Source organism: Rhinoderma darwinii, chromosome 4, assembly GCF_050947455.1.
Source record: "Rhinoderma darwinii isolate aRhiDar2 chromosome 4, aRhiDar2.hap1, whole genome shotgun sequence".
NCBI lineage: Eukaryota > Metazoa > Chordata > Amphibia > Anura > Rhinodermatidae > Rhinoderma > Rhinoderma darwinii.
This window is the reverse complement of record NC_134690.1, coordinates 116,632,119-116,646,629: the sequence shown is the minus strand read 5'-3', so window position 1 is coordinate 116,646,629 and position 14,511 is coordinate 116,632,119. Positions and strand designations below refer to the sequence as shown.

The following is a 14,511-nucleotide window of genomic DNA, read 5'->3' as shown; positions in this document are numbered from 1 at the left end:
CCAAATTGTCCCATTGAAATGACCCTTGTAAAACAAAGTTCTGAGTAGCACCGCAATGTAACATAGTAGGATGTAAATGTGTTCAAAGTGCAATAAATACCCAAAACTGATCATCTCTATCTTCTACCTATCCTTTTTGTCTTTTTAATATTAGTTATGTTTATTTAAATAGTTTTTTCTTTGAATATTTGTTTATACAACTGCATATGATTTAAAAAATAAATAAGTCATTCATGAATCGAGTAGATCTGGTGAGATCACAGTCAAGTAAGCAAACCTAAACAAGTCTTATAGAAAAAATGCGATGAAACATAGTTAAGATTAGTATTGTTTCCCTTGCAGGACGCACATAACTATCCTAAACTAGGCACGTTGTAGTATTTGCCAATGTGGTGTTAAGGTCCTATTACACGGCCCGACGAGGCCTGAGTAAACGAGCGCCAATCAACGAACAGCTTGTCTGCTCCTTTCACAAGGATCTGTGTATGGGACGAGCGCTCGTTAGTCCGATCGCTCGTTACTCCGATCACTCATCCCCATACATTTCTATCCTATCGGCAGTGCATCTTCCCGTTTACACAGAGAGATGTGATGCCTAAACGATAATATTTTATGCTGCCTAATCGATACAATCAGCCGATGAACGAGCGTTTGCCCTGTTTTGTAACACACATTTGCCCGATAATTGGCAGGTGTAAAAGAGCCATTACCCCTTTGCCATTTATTGCGTTTTTCTATAACTTGTAAAATGCATGTCATATTTATTGGCTGAGAGAGTAGTCCAGCACATAAGTCTCATAAATGTGTGTCATCTCCCAAGTTATACAGAAACCCATGCAGCACTGAAGGGTTCCTGGTGGTTCTGAGAATACTGCATTATTTAGGACAGCAATGTAGTTCATCAGATGATGGAAGATTGTTTCATTAAAACAGCCCCTTCATAAAGCATAGTGGGGGAAATATTTTAAGACTGGTGTGTCACACCTGCTATGAGCAGGTGTAGATTTCGCCATAACTTTTGCCAATTTCTAAAGTAAGCTATGATAAGACACCGCCCCTTTGACAAAGCCCCACCCCTTTTCTAGCTATTTTCGGGAAGTGATGATAAAAGCAAAATGTCACAAATTTTAGCGCAACTTTGGCGAGTGGCAAAATCCGCAACTTTTTTATGCCAGTAAACTAACATAAATCTGTTTATATATTCCCCAAATATGCGTAGATAGTCACATATTTACCTTTTTACTGTGTCCTCCAGAGTGGAAGTTGCCCATTCCAATTTCTCTCCGCTCTGACTAATACAGGGTGGTACTTAGCCAAGGAACCTCATCTATAATGTTTATATATAGGCATGGGGCATATGGAAAGGGGTTGTCCTCATGGAACAAATCTTTTAACTAAATGTGATTACAACCAAAACAAACCGTTTTATAGAAAGTGAAATATTCCCTTAAAATGTCACTTTCTTTAAATGAATGTGAATAAAAATTAAACAGGAGAAAAAAAACCTACAGTATATGGCAGTCTGCAGGACTTACCGCAAGCTCCTCATGCAAACAATGATGTAAGTGTGGTGCCCATTTCAGCTGAGGCTTTTCAACAAGGGACTACATGACGTAGCTTTTCTTGTCCCGCAGAAAGAGTATTATGGGAGTATTATTCCTTTTGTAGCAATTTGTCTCCAGTAAAAGATTGGTCTGACATGAGATCTTTGAGTAGAAGGGGGACGCAAATGGATTCCTTCTGACAATATTTTCACCATTTTTAATGCAATATGAAGTAGAACAGGATCACGGTAGATTAAGTATTATGTCAAGTGTCGTTAATATTTTGTTATTGTTTCATTTTAAATTTAGTGTGTTTTTCCACAAACTTTTACAAGCCAAATTTGTTAGGGTATGTTCCCACGTACAAAAAGAAGTGGCTGAAAATCACGAGGCTGTTTACAAGGGGACACAGGATCTGTTTTCAAGGCATTTTTGAAGCTGAAAATTAAGCTTTTTTTAATTTGAAGCTTATTTTGTGGTGGGTGTTTAGCAGTTTTTTCATGTTTTCATAGTGTCAATGGAAAATCAGCTACAAACACGGTTCAAGAAGTGACATGCTACTCTTTTTTACAAGGCATTTTTTGAATTCAGCAGCATAAAAATATGCCTCATGTGAACAGCACAGTGTATTTCCTATTGAAATCAATGGGAAACTTTTTGCAGGCTTATTTCAAGTGTACTTTGGAGCGTAAAACAAAACTTTTACGCTCCAAAATCAGCCGGAAAATAAGCTGTGTGAACATACCCTTAGGGTATGTTCACACAACCTATTTTCAGCCGCTTTTTGGACCGTAAACGCCTTGAAAAACAGTTAAAAATGCAGGGGTTGAATGCCCACAAGCATCTGCCCAATGATTTCAATGGGAAAAACGGCGTTCCGTTCCCACGGGGCTTTTTTTAAGCAGCCGTTTTTAAAAACGGTGCATAAAAAAATCGCCCCATAAAAAAGAATTGCATGTCACTTTTTGAGCCGTTTTTGGAGCCATTTTTCATTGACTCTATAGAAAAACAGCTCCAAAAATGGCCGTAAAAAAAGCTTGGTGCATAAAAAACGGCTGAAAATCAGAGGCTGTTGAAAACAGCTCCGTATTTACAGCCGTTTTTTTGTTAAGTGTGTGAACATAGCCTAAGACTTGTCATTAAATGTCATAATTTACGCAGATGTCTACAACACACACGTCTATTAGTGCTTAGGATATGGAGATTCTACTCATTCATTTAATATTTTGTTGTTCAAAGACAAACCAAGGTCCCCACAAAGCAGATGAAGAATGTGAGGAGAGAGCAGAGACTTCGAGCAGCAAGAAGCATGGCTCATTCCCAGGAAGTATTTTCTATTCCATCCCAAGAGAGCTGATAATAGCATCAGACCTCGGTGGTCAGCCCATCTCAATAGAAATGGCAATGGTAAGCAGAGCTTGTCAGTAAAGCAACAGATGAAATCTAAGCCAGGACCAACAAAGAACCTGGGAAATACTATCTGTTGCACCGTAACAAGCAGAATGTTATTAACTCAGTGGGAGGTTGTACAAAGAAAGGAAAAAGAAACAGTTATATATTCTAATAGCATTGTTATTAAGAAACACCTAGTGTCTGCGTCATTCCATGAGCGGCATTACAGCAGCCACAAATGTATCTAATTATTTCAAGATTTGATCCTATAAATGTATGTGTAGTTAGTTCTAATACTAGTTTCTTCTAAATTTTCATATGGCCAATTAGGGCACACGGGTGTTATAGAGGGGTGAGCTGCTGCAAAAAGAGCGACTCCTACCTGCACTTTCCACTGCAGAGACCACTGTATGGGAAAGTATGCTGCCCCCTAGTAATAGCAGTTGTTTATTGGGAGTTACAGCAGATGGATCAGCAGTGATCAGCTGATCGGAAAGATGGCAGAATTTAAAAACAGGGCTGTGCCTTTGGGAAAAACATTTTTTATATTACTTATGTGATTATCACCTATAGAGGAAATGTATGTTCAACCCATATAAAGTAAAAAAAAAAATACATCGATTTTATTGGTATACATTACAAACAGACACAAGTAATAAAAAAAACACAGTACAAATCACATAAAAAAAACAATGGTGAGTATGCAGGACAAAAATATGGTCACAAAAGGAGGGAAGGTAATTTTCCACAAACCACCAGACACAGTAATGAAAGAAAATGACTGGATACAAAATACCAAGCAAGGAGTAAACGGAACAGTAGGATACATAAAGTACAAAAAAAGGGAATATTGGCCTGACATTCCTGAATAAGGAAAAAGGAGACTACTGTTTTAGAAGGCAAGTGCCTAGGATCAGTGACCATGCATACCCACCCGACCTGACGCGCGTTTTCACTTTTTTACTTTATATGTGTTGAGCATACATTTCCTTCATAGGTGCCATATTTGATTTATGTGCGTGGTCTTAGACCCATGATATACAAATATATCCTTTGATAGGATCAGTGTTTTGCATCGGTGCCATTATGTGATTATCACGCAGATCACTATTCAATATTTTTAAGGCGCTGAGGAACATTCTGTTTGGAAACACATTTCAAACATTCAACTATGAATGGAAAAAGTCATTTTTCAAGTTCAGAGAGGCCTTTTCCGAACTCGCTTATGCTATTGAAGCAGAGAAGGTAAGTAACTAGAATGACTTTACTGTTGAAAATGATAGGAAATTAAACCGTATGAGAAACTCAAAAACTGCATTTAGTGCTGCTGTCTAGCTGGAAGCTGCCCTCTATGTTTTTTTTCCTTAGGCTCTTTCACATTGTTTGAGCCTTCCATCTGAGGTATAAGACAGGAGTATTTCCAAATGAATATCTCCGACCAATGGGATATAAACTTTTTTCCAGAATACCTTTCTTTGGAATAGTGTAGTCGACTATGCTATTCCATACAGTAAAATAAAAAGGTATGCCAATGCATAGCTCCTCATTGTATGCTAAAAGTATACTCTTTTGGCATACGTTGGGTCAATAGCGCACTATGGATACATTCGGCTTATGCGCTGTCAGCTTTCCAGGTGCATACACTGAATGTGCACTGCAAACTATAGTGTGAATAGAGTTTAATTGGATCAACTCCAGTCCTCAGGTCTCCCCAACAGGTCATGTTTACAGGATTCCTTAGAGGTAATATAATTATTCTATGACTATGGCTATGACTAAGAACGCAGTTGGCGTTTGAAACGCGTAAGCGTACTGGTCCTTTGTCTTTATGTGCTGGGTGGATTTTTAATGTTTATACAATAAAGTCCTGAGATTTCTTCATGAATTGCTGGATCATACCTTTTTTTTTTGCTGCTGTTGAAGACGCCTGGGCCAGGGCGAGGTCCATGCACTGGGTCACTGAAGACGCTGGACACCGGTGAGCTGGATAAATCTTTTCATTTTACAGTATAGTTATTCTCAGGGCATCAGGCATTGCCACAATTGTTCCCTCAATGGGATATCTTCAAAATATGATTTGTCGGGCCTAAATGAGGACTGGGGTTGAGAGACACTGATATACATGACCATTCAGTTTTGCTGCTTGTTGTATATTGAATGCTGCATGTTTTCATAGTCTGCAGTATCTTCACCTGAAAGTTTTGTTACCAGTCCATTGTTCCTACTTTTCATTGAATAGGTGCTTATCACTTTATGGAATATGGGTTTATTTTTTTTAAAATGCACTGGTGACTAAGCTGAGCAGATATGGTCAGCCATGACTAAAACCAAACAACTAGATTATATTAAGTACTTTCATGTAATGGGGGGCGGAGCTAACCGCACTGTGAGATGGTCGCTTGATCCCGGCGCTCCTCACTGAGACGCAGACTTCCACGGCTGGAGGGCTTTTAATTACACGATAATGGTCCGTACAAGTCGGGACAAATCGTGTGACTCCCGGGGGACCCCGAAAACCGGTAAAACGCAGTCGGAGATGGAGAAATTCCTCCATAAAAAGCATCTCTCCCCGGCCGGGAAAAGCAAGATGGCGCCGGAGAAATCACTCCCGCCGGAAATAAGCCGCGACGATGATTCTGATGAAGAGAGCTCCTGTACGCACTCTGATGCTGGAGGTGGGTCAGATCCATTACCTATCACTAGAGCTTTCTTGAAAAAAGCATTGGCTAGCGCGATGTCCCCAGTATTAAAGGAACTGTCTTCCATTAAAGCGGACATACAGCATGTGGGGCAAAGAGTGGCAGTACTGGAGGACACTCAATCCGCCATTATGCAACAAGTGGAGGCCGTGCAAGGTGCAGTAGCTTCACATGTCTCCCATCTAAATCATACTTACCTACAGTTGGAGGATCAGGAGAACCGCAGCAGGCGGAAAAATGTCAGGTTGAGAGGCATCCCAGAGACGGTATCCACAGAGGAGATCTTGCCAACAGTGAGGATCATTTTCTCGACCATTCTGGGACAGGAAAAAGCGGCGCAGGTCATTATTGAGAGAGCCCATCGGGCATTACGACCTAAGCCATCTCGAGACGAACCTCCCAGAGATGTTATCTGCGGTCTGCTCAATTTTTTGGACACGTCTGCCATTCTCTCGGCTGCACGAGTGATTCCCGACTTGGCATTTGAGGATAGCAAGATACTGGTCTTCCAGGATCTAGCTGCCAGCACCCTGGCCAAAAGACGGCTGCTGAAGCCCTTGACCGAAGCTTTGAGGCTAAGGAAGATACCCATGCGATGGCTGTTCCCGTTCGGCCTGGCGATCCTGAGGGAGGGTCGACAGATCACTATCAGGACGCCAGAAGACCTCGCTAAAGCCTGGCCGAAAATAGGCATGGAGAAAATCGACATACCGGACTGGATGCCGATACAGCGAGATGTCCCGACATGCGAGGTCCCTGATCCGCACACTTGGCAGAAACCCCGGAAGTTTAAGGCCCCACGTAGCAACACAAGGAGAGGGTTTGGACAGCAACTGGAAGCCCCATGAGCCCGTTCGGGGCCCCCGCTAGAGGGGATTTGACCACTTTATATCCTTTACTTTTTGGCTAAGTTGTTATAAGATTTATGCCCTGTCATTGTGTTGTTATGATGTTCATCAGCACGTACACCCTCCTTTTATGGCACAAGATTTGTAGATTATATGGAAGTCTGTGTTCTCTCTTAACATTGAATGAGGTTGGTTTCCTCGTTTCACCCCCCTTGCAACTCTGTAGTCGGGCCACGACATCTTAAGACAAGGGACATCCTCTGTGGGATAGGAGGTTCCCCCTTAATACCTTTTTGCCTATGGAATGTCGTTGCCTCACTACATCTTTTTCTATTTTTTCTTTTGTATATAGTTATATGTGTGTTTTGCATCCCTCCGGTGTTCACGCCTACATTGTATTATGAAGCTAATTGTTTTCTGAATGGGTCATGGCCCCGATTACTTTCTTGACACTGAATGTAAATGGGTTTGGGACACCGCAAAAGAGGTCTCAGGTGTTCAAAATGTTTAAACAGGATAAGCCGGACGTCTTGATGTTGCAGGAGACTCATTTCCGCCATGAGAGGTTACCCCGCTTGCCGTTGTCCTCGTACAGCCAGTGGTTCCATAGTACCCATACATCGGCCTCTAGAGGTGTGACTGTAGGTATTCATAAAGATTTTCCATTTAAAGTAGAAGTTTCAAAGGCTGACCCGGCAGGCCGATATATTTTTCTTAAGGGTTCTCTCTGCAACACCAAGATGACTATAGCATGTTTGTATGCCCCCAATGATAAACAGATTCCGTGGTTGCTTAAGACATTACGTATACTTAAGAGTTTTGGGGAGGGGATGTCAGTTGTGGGAGGGGATCTAAATGTGGCGCTGGAACCTGATCTCGACTCTACTTCGACCGCCCGTGTGTTCACTCATCGAGCTATGCACAAACTTAAATTGATGTTATATGACTGCCAGCTAACGGATGTATGGCGTCTCTCCCATCCACAGGAAAGAGACTATACATTTTATTCACATCGACATAAAGTATATCGCAGACTAGACTACATCTTTATGTCTACGCCGTGCCTTTCGAATTTGCAGTCAACTTCCATAGGGCATATTACAGTTTCAGATCATGCCCCGGTGCTGGCTACAATACATGTTCGAGATCTGCCGGTCAGATCTTGGTCTTGGCGGCTTAATGACACGATACTCTCAGATGAGGTGCACACGGGGGTCTTGGGTGCGAAATTGGAGGAATATTTTTGTCTAAATAGTACACCTGATGTAACAGTGCCAGTAATATGGGAAGCCCATAAAGCATTTATCCGAGGTGAATTCATTGCATTATGCTCTCGTTTGAAGAAGGATAGGAATAAGAAAATGCAGTCTTTGCTGGCGCAGATCTCGGCTCTTGAACGACTACACCAGCAAACTCTGACAGCTCCATTACGCAAGGAATTGGACTCCCTCCGTCATAATCTTAAAGATATGCTAAATATACAGACAGCAAAGGCCTTTCAGAGACTCAAATGTCGTATATATTTACATGGGGACAGGGGCTCAAAATTGATGTCCAAAATGCTCAAGACTCAAACGGAGAAATCCTTTGTTTCCTCTGTTAAGACTGCCTCGGGTCAGCGGGTTTCTACCACTCCTCAAGTGGCCGAAGCCTTTAGACAGTTCTACGCTAACTTATACAATCTAGACGCTCAAGGTCCAGCGAGTTCATTAGCCTCAGCACACGAAGACAGAGAAGTGGCGGTTCGGTCTTTCCTCAGCAAACTGACTTTTCCCCAATTATCAGATAGTGAAAATACATCCCTATTGGCCCCCTTCACGATAGAAGAGTTGCAGACCAGTTTAACGAGCATACCCTCGGGGAAATGTCCAGGGCCAGATGGACTACCCATCACGTATTACAAAAAATTTAGTAGCATACTTCTCCCACACTTTCTGGAGGTATGTAATTCTCTCCTGAGTGGTTCTTCCCTCCCGCCGCAGGCTCTGGAAGCCTTCATTACTCTCATTCCAAAAGAAGGAAAGAGTCCTGATGACTGTGCAAGCTATAGGCCGATTTCACTGTTAAACACAGATGTGAAGTGGTGGGCCAAACTACTGGCTAGCAGAATAGCTAAATTTTTACCGAAATTGATAGCAGAAGAGCAGGTGGGTTTTGTTCCGCGGCGGGAAGGGAAGAATAACATCACTAGAGTTATTAATGCGATACACCTCGCGCGAAGGAAGAGGGTTCCTCTTGTCCTTTTAGGAACTGACGCTGAAAAGGCCTTCGATAGGGTCGACTGGAGGTTTATCCAAAGTGCCTTAGAAAAATTTAAGTTTCCCCAGCCCTTTATAAGTGCCATATTCTCCCTATACTCAAAGCCTTCAGCCAAAATTAGAGTAAATGGAATATTGTCAGCCCCTTTCTTCATAAAAAATGGCACCAGACAGGGCTGTCCTCTCTCCCCGGCTCTTTTTATTTTGGCCCTAGAGCCACTGTTATTATATATTAGACAGCATGAAGAGGTTAGAGGATTGAAGGTAGGGGCGGTAGAGCATAAAATTGCAGCATTCGCTGATGATCTCCTTTTATTTATCACCAACCCACTGTCGGCTCTGCCGCACCTACTGACGCTGTTCGATAAGTTTGGTTTCGTTTCCAACTTCAAAATAAATCTTAGCAAGTCGGAAGCGTTAAATATCAATGTCTCCTCCCGGATCATTCTTAAACTGCAAAATTGCACCCCCTTCAGGTGGCCATCCGGGGCTATAAAATTTCTGGGGGTTATGATTCCTGCTGACCTGAGGGAGCTCTTTAGTCTCAATTATAAAGCCCTTTTTGCTAAGATCCGTAAGCAATTGTTATCCATGAGAATCCCGTTTATGTCGTGGTTTGGTAGGAAGAACTTACTCGCCACTTATATACTTCCGCAGATTACGTACCTGGTGTGTGCTTTACCTATAGAGGTTCCGAAGAGCTACTTCAGGAATTTCAAATCCCTATTCATTTCCTTTTTATGGGGCTCTAAGAGATCCAGACTAGCATACTCCTTCCTGATACAAAAGAAGGAGCAAGGGGGCATCTCCTTACCGGATCTGGAAACTTATTTTATAGCGAACCATTTAGCCCGCTGGACGCAACTGGCAGACGGGGGTAATACCTCTCTGTCTGTGGTTATGGAAAGATCCCTCATGGGACCAGAGATGTTGGGATTGCTATGGGTTCGATCTGCCTCGTACTCCTCAAAGGGATACTTGAGCCCAATCACTAAGGGAACGATGGCGGTGTGCCACACGGCAAAAGCCTTGAATATGTCAAAACAGCTCCTCTCGCCTCTTGCTCCTTTGAGTGTCTTGCCCTCATATTTGGGTAGACCGTCCGATAGAACAGCGGATTTTTGGAGGTGCTTAAATAAGGTACAAGTATCTGAATTGTGGGAACTAGATGGGCCGCCCGACTTGCAATCGGTTTTTAAGGGACGGGATCTGAAGCAACCAAACGCACTACAAATGGCAGATTATACAACTACCATTGGTATGTTCAAAGCTCAATCACCTCCATTAAAAGTAGACCCGACCTGGCTAGAAAATTACATATTATTACCGGCCACCCCGTCTAAAGTTCTGTCTAAATTGTATAAAGGCATTCTATTGGAGACATCTTCGCAAAAACCTCATTTTGTGAGACAATGGGAAAGGGATTTGGGCTTGTCTCTCTCCAAAGAGGAAGTAGGGTTTATATTGAAAGCCGCTCAGGGGTTTTCTAAGTGTGTACGTATACAAGAAAATTCCTACAAGCTGGTAACACGTTGGTACCGAACTCCGGACTTCCTATTTTCTATAGGTTTAGTCTCTGATAATTTATGTTGGAGGTGCCGAGAGGGTCCGGGCACCTTCCTTCACATCTGGTGGTCGTGCCCCAAGATATTAAGCTATTGGAGGGGGGTTGAAAAAATAATAAATTCTGTCTGTTCCACAAATATTACACTAACATCAGCACTGATACTACTCTGGTTGCCAATACCTGATTTTACGCCATCTGTACACAGTCTTCCGACCCACATGATCTCTGCTGCTAAATTGCTAGTGCCTACCTTTTGGAGACAGTCTAACCCACCGACGGTGGAGATATGGTTAGATAAAATGCAGCAGATATGTAGATTGGAGGAAATGGCTGCCTGGATAGACCATTCAAGGGAGAGATATCTGAAAATATGGAAACCATGGCTGGTCCGGGAGGTGGGGGGGTCATAAGATATCCATAAACACTGTCTCCACAACTCAGCACAATTCTGTTATTCACGTCATGTTATGAATTAAGAGACCTTTTAAATTCAAGTCAAGTTGAGTCCTATTTGCATACTTTCAACCATTGTAATGTGGCAATGTGACATAAAGGCGTGACACCGGAGGATGCTACTACCATGTTCTTATTTTCCTGTATTATGTCTTAGCTATTTTGTACTCTTACTGAGATGCATGTCAGTTCAGGGTCTCTTGTGGGTTAGCTTGTATTGTGAGGATGTTGTTTCCTTTGCGATGTCTATCTGACGTCATTTTCAGAGAGTTGTAATGATACCCAAGACCTGTATTCTTGCTTTGTTTTCATTTTGCAAACCCTGATACCTGACTTGTATTGTATCGTATGATGTCTTCCCTTGTATGTTTTGTGTACCAGTTTAATAAAAAGAGATTTTGCAAAAAAAAAGTACTTTCATGTACTTGACCCCAACAGCAAGATATATGGCCCAGGTAGCTGATAAAATTGGATTTTTTGTTAGTGGTTCTGCAGCATAATTGTGTTATTGAAATCCCATGTTCACTGATTTTAATTTTTTTTATCTCAAATTTTGCAAATAAATGTTTACTGAAATAGACTTAAAACCATTCTAACCCAAGTAAAATGCACAAATGACCCTAAGGGTATGTTCACACGCAGTGTTTTCAGATGTAATTCTGGCGTTTTACGCCTCGAATTATGCCTGAAAAAATGCCCCTAATACGCCTACAAACATCTGCCCATTGCCTGCAGTGGGTTTTACGGTGTTCTGTTCCCACGAGGTGTAATTTTACGCGTCGCTGTCCAAATACGGCACGTAAAAAAGTGAATGTCACTTCTTGGGACGTTTTTGGAGCCGTTTTTCATTGACTCCATTGAAAAACAGCTCCAATAACGGCCGTAAAATACGCCGCAAAAAACGCGAGTTGCTACAAAAACGTCTGAAAATCAGGAGCTGTTTTCACCTGAAAACAGCTCCATATTTTCAGACGTTTTTGGTCACTGCGTGTGAACATACCCTTAAAGAGGACCTGTCACTAGGTCATATAAGTTGAACTAGTTAACTGAAAAGTGTTGTCTTCCTGATACCAGCGCTGGGATTTTTTCCTGGACCCTCCTCCCCCATTCCAGAGATATGGTCCATTGTTGTGTTGGCTCCCTCTAGGATAATTTGCTGTAGTTAGCCAACAGGGCATAATCTACTATCAAGCTGCCACGCGCTGATTGGTCAGATTCAAAGGCAGGGAAGCTAGCTCCACCCTGTTGGCAAACTACAGCAAATTAGCATATAGGGAGTCAACACAACAGTAGACCATATCTCTGGAACGGGGTGTCCAGGAGAAAAAGAAAACAGAACTGGAATAAAGGAGACAGCGCTATTCAGGTCAGGTAAAAAGTTCAATAATATGACCTAGTGACAGCTTTTCTTTAATCCATAAAACTCCAGGGCATAGGTTTACAGACAGTATCAATAAGCAGGATTGTAAGATGTCTGTAGGCCTCTACTAAAGTCATGTTTATGATGTATAACAATTTTTTAAAATATTATATTGCTTGTAAAGGGGAAAACGTATGGACTTTGTAGTATGGTAGTATTTGATGTTTCAGTAATAAGCCCTAGTAGAAAAGGTATTGAGCCATCTGACAAATTTGATGCCAAAATTATGTGTAGTAAACACTAATTTCTAAGTAATAAAAATGGTAAAAATGTGTATTTTACAGGGTGGAACAAGAGCCATTCAGTTGGTGGTACAAGCGAACGTCATTAAGTACCTTTTGTTTACAAAGAACAAACATGAATACACTTCTATAAAGAGGTAAGACAATAAAGTGGAAGATAATAAAATGTATATATGTGAATAATTAATAAATTGCAATGTGTGTTTGACATAGAGGCATTCAGAAAAGCTAAAAAATTTAAAACGTTATGTGAAGACGTGTTAATACACAGGTCAGGCTGTCCTTCAAAATAGATGTTTTTGATGAGTTATAACATGCCGATAACATGTAAATTACAGCTGGCAAGTTGTTATGTCAGTCATATACAATTATCGCTAATATTTTAACAATAGTTGATTCATTTCCAGTGAAATAAAAATACAATATTTGTATATGTCAGTAGTATAGTCATAACACCTCAAACAAACAACTCGCTTTGTTACAAATTGGTGTTTCATATAGAAAACCTATTTTTAGATACCCTATTAGGGCATTCTGAGTTGCTGGAAGGGGATTTGGGACCTCCATCAACTAGCTTGATCAGAGAATGCCTGCAAAGAGCAATGCTTGATTTCCATAGCCTCCCTGTAATGCATAATTTCTACTGTGGCGGTGCTGCGGGGGAATTGTACACTTGCTGCTGGGTTCCCCTCGCAGATTACTGGTGATTGCAGGACACCAATTGATCAGGATTTATTTGGGGAACCCATATAACAATAATGGATTGAACAAAGCGGACAACACTGTTACAGAATAAGTGCTATATGATTGTGCCTGTATACTCTCATTTATATTTGTAAATTTTATTATAGTTAGCCTTACAAATTGTGTTTTCTCTATTAGTGTATCAGAATTAAGCCAAAAACAGCAAGAAAGGGCCCTGGCATCATCTATTGCAGATATTCTTTGGACAACAGGAGGAATGAAAAGAGCCACAATCTGCCTCATCACCAGTGATTCATATTTCACAGAGAGCGCTGACTATAAAACAGATAACTTTACAGAAAGAGTATGTAAGAGCAACACTTCTAATAGTATTCATTATCCAATGCTGCAAAAACATGAAACATGGTCCGCAGTGATGTTTAGGTTTGCATTAAAGAAACAAATTAATCACTTACAAAGCTCTAACAATTTGCATATGAAGCCTAATCAAGGATTTTTTTTTTTAAGAAAGTTTTTTTAAATTCCGTATTCATATAAGAGGGTTTCCCATTCTGGCTCATTATTATTATTAGCCAGAAACTTGCTCTGGAAGACCCGTATTACACAGACAGTTCATCATTTTCAATGTGTAATGCTCCATTTTCCCTGCGATGGCGCTGCAGGGGAATTGAACACATTCTTTCAAGATCCAACACAGATTGCAGCTGATTGCCGGAGTAGGACTAAAATAATGCTGCAGATGTTTTATTCTGACATCCCCATTCCGGAATATGGACTAGACAAGAACTGGCCTTAGCAACCAATCAGAGAGAGCACTGCTATTGTTTTTGCACAGCAGTTTTGAAAATGAAACAAGCAATCTGATTGGTAGACAATGGACTCACCTCAAGTTCTTGTCTGCACTAGTTTTCATCAATGAGGCTCATAGTTTTCAAACTGAAATGTCAGTGAAGCGCCAGAATGGTTCTAGCAGTGGATTGTCACTGATACTATTTTCTGCCATATTTCAGTGACAGAAAATTACTAAAGTGTACTTCCAATGATGAGAGCTGTCTGCCACCAGAAGTTTGAAAATGACAGTGGGAGACGCAGCCTGGAGAGCGGGCGGTCCAGTTACTTAGACAATCATACTTCCAGGAAGCCTCAACTCAAAGGACCTTTGCAGGAGAGGCGTCTGATGCCATACGGTTGGCTAGATGACCGGATCACTTGCTTTCTAGCTGCATCACCTGTGCTGCTGCAGGGAAAATGTAGTATTACATGGCAGTCATTAAGACAAATTAGCCTTTGGCTACATTGGCGGAGCTTCACTTTAATGCAGTAGACAAATAATATCAGAGTGTCCCTGTATTGTGAAAATTTTTGTCAAAAAAGCTTGTGCTG

At 41.4% G+C, this 14,511-nt stretch overlaps 1 protein-coding gene across 1 annotated transcript in view; it reads left to right on the top strand.

The window, feature by feature from the left end:
• MINDY4B (MINDY family member 4B) overlaps positions 1–14,511 on the top strand; it is a 62,709-nt gene that overhangs the window by 19,159 nt on the left and 29,039 nt on the right. The window contains exons 3-6 of the mRNA XM_075864007.1: positions 2,784–2,951; positions 4,062–4,181; positions 12,466–12,560; positions 13,306–13,471. Of these exons, the coding sequence (XP_075720122.1) occupies positions 2,784–2,951; positions 4,062–4,181; positions 12,466–12,560; positions 13,306–13,471 (549 nt within the window). The remainder of the gene's footprint in view (positions 1–2,783; positions 2,952–4,061; positions 4,182–12,465; positions 12,561–13,305; positions 13,472–14,511) is intronic.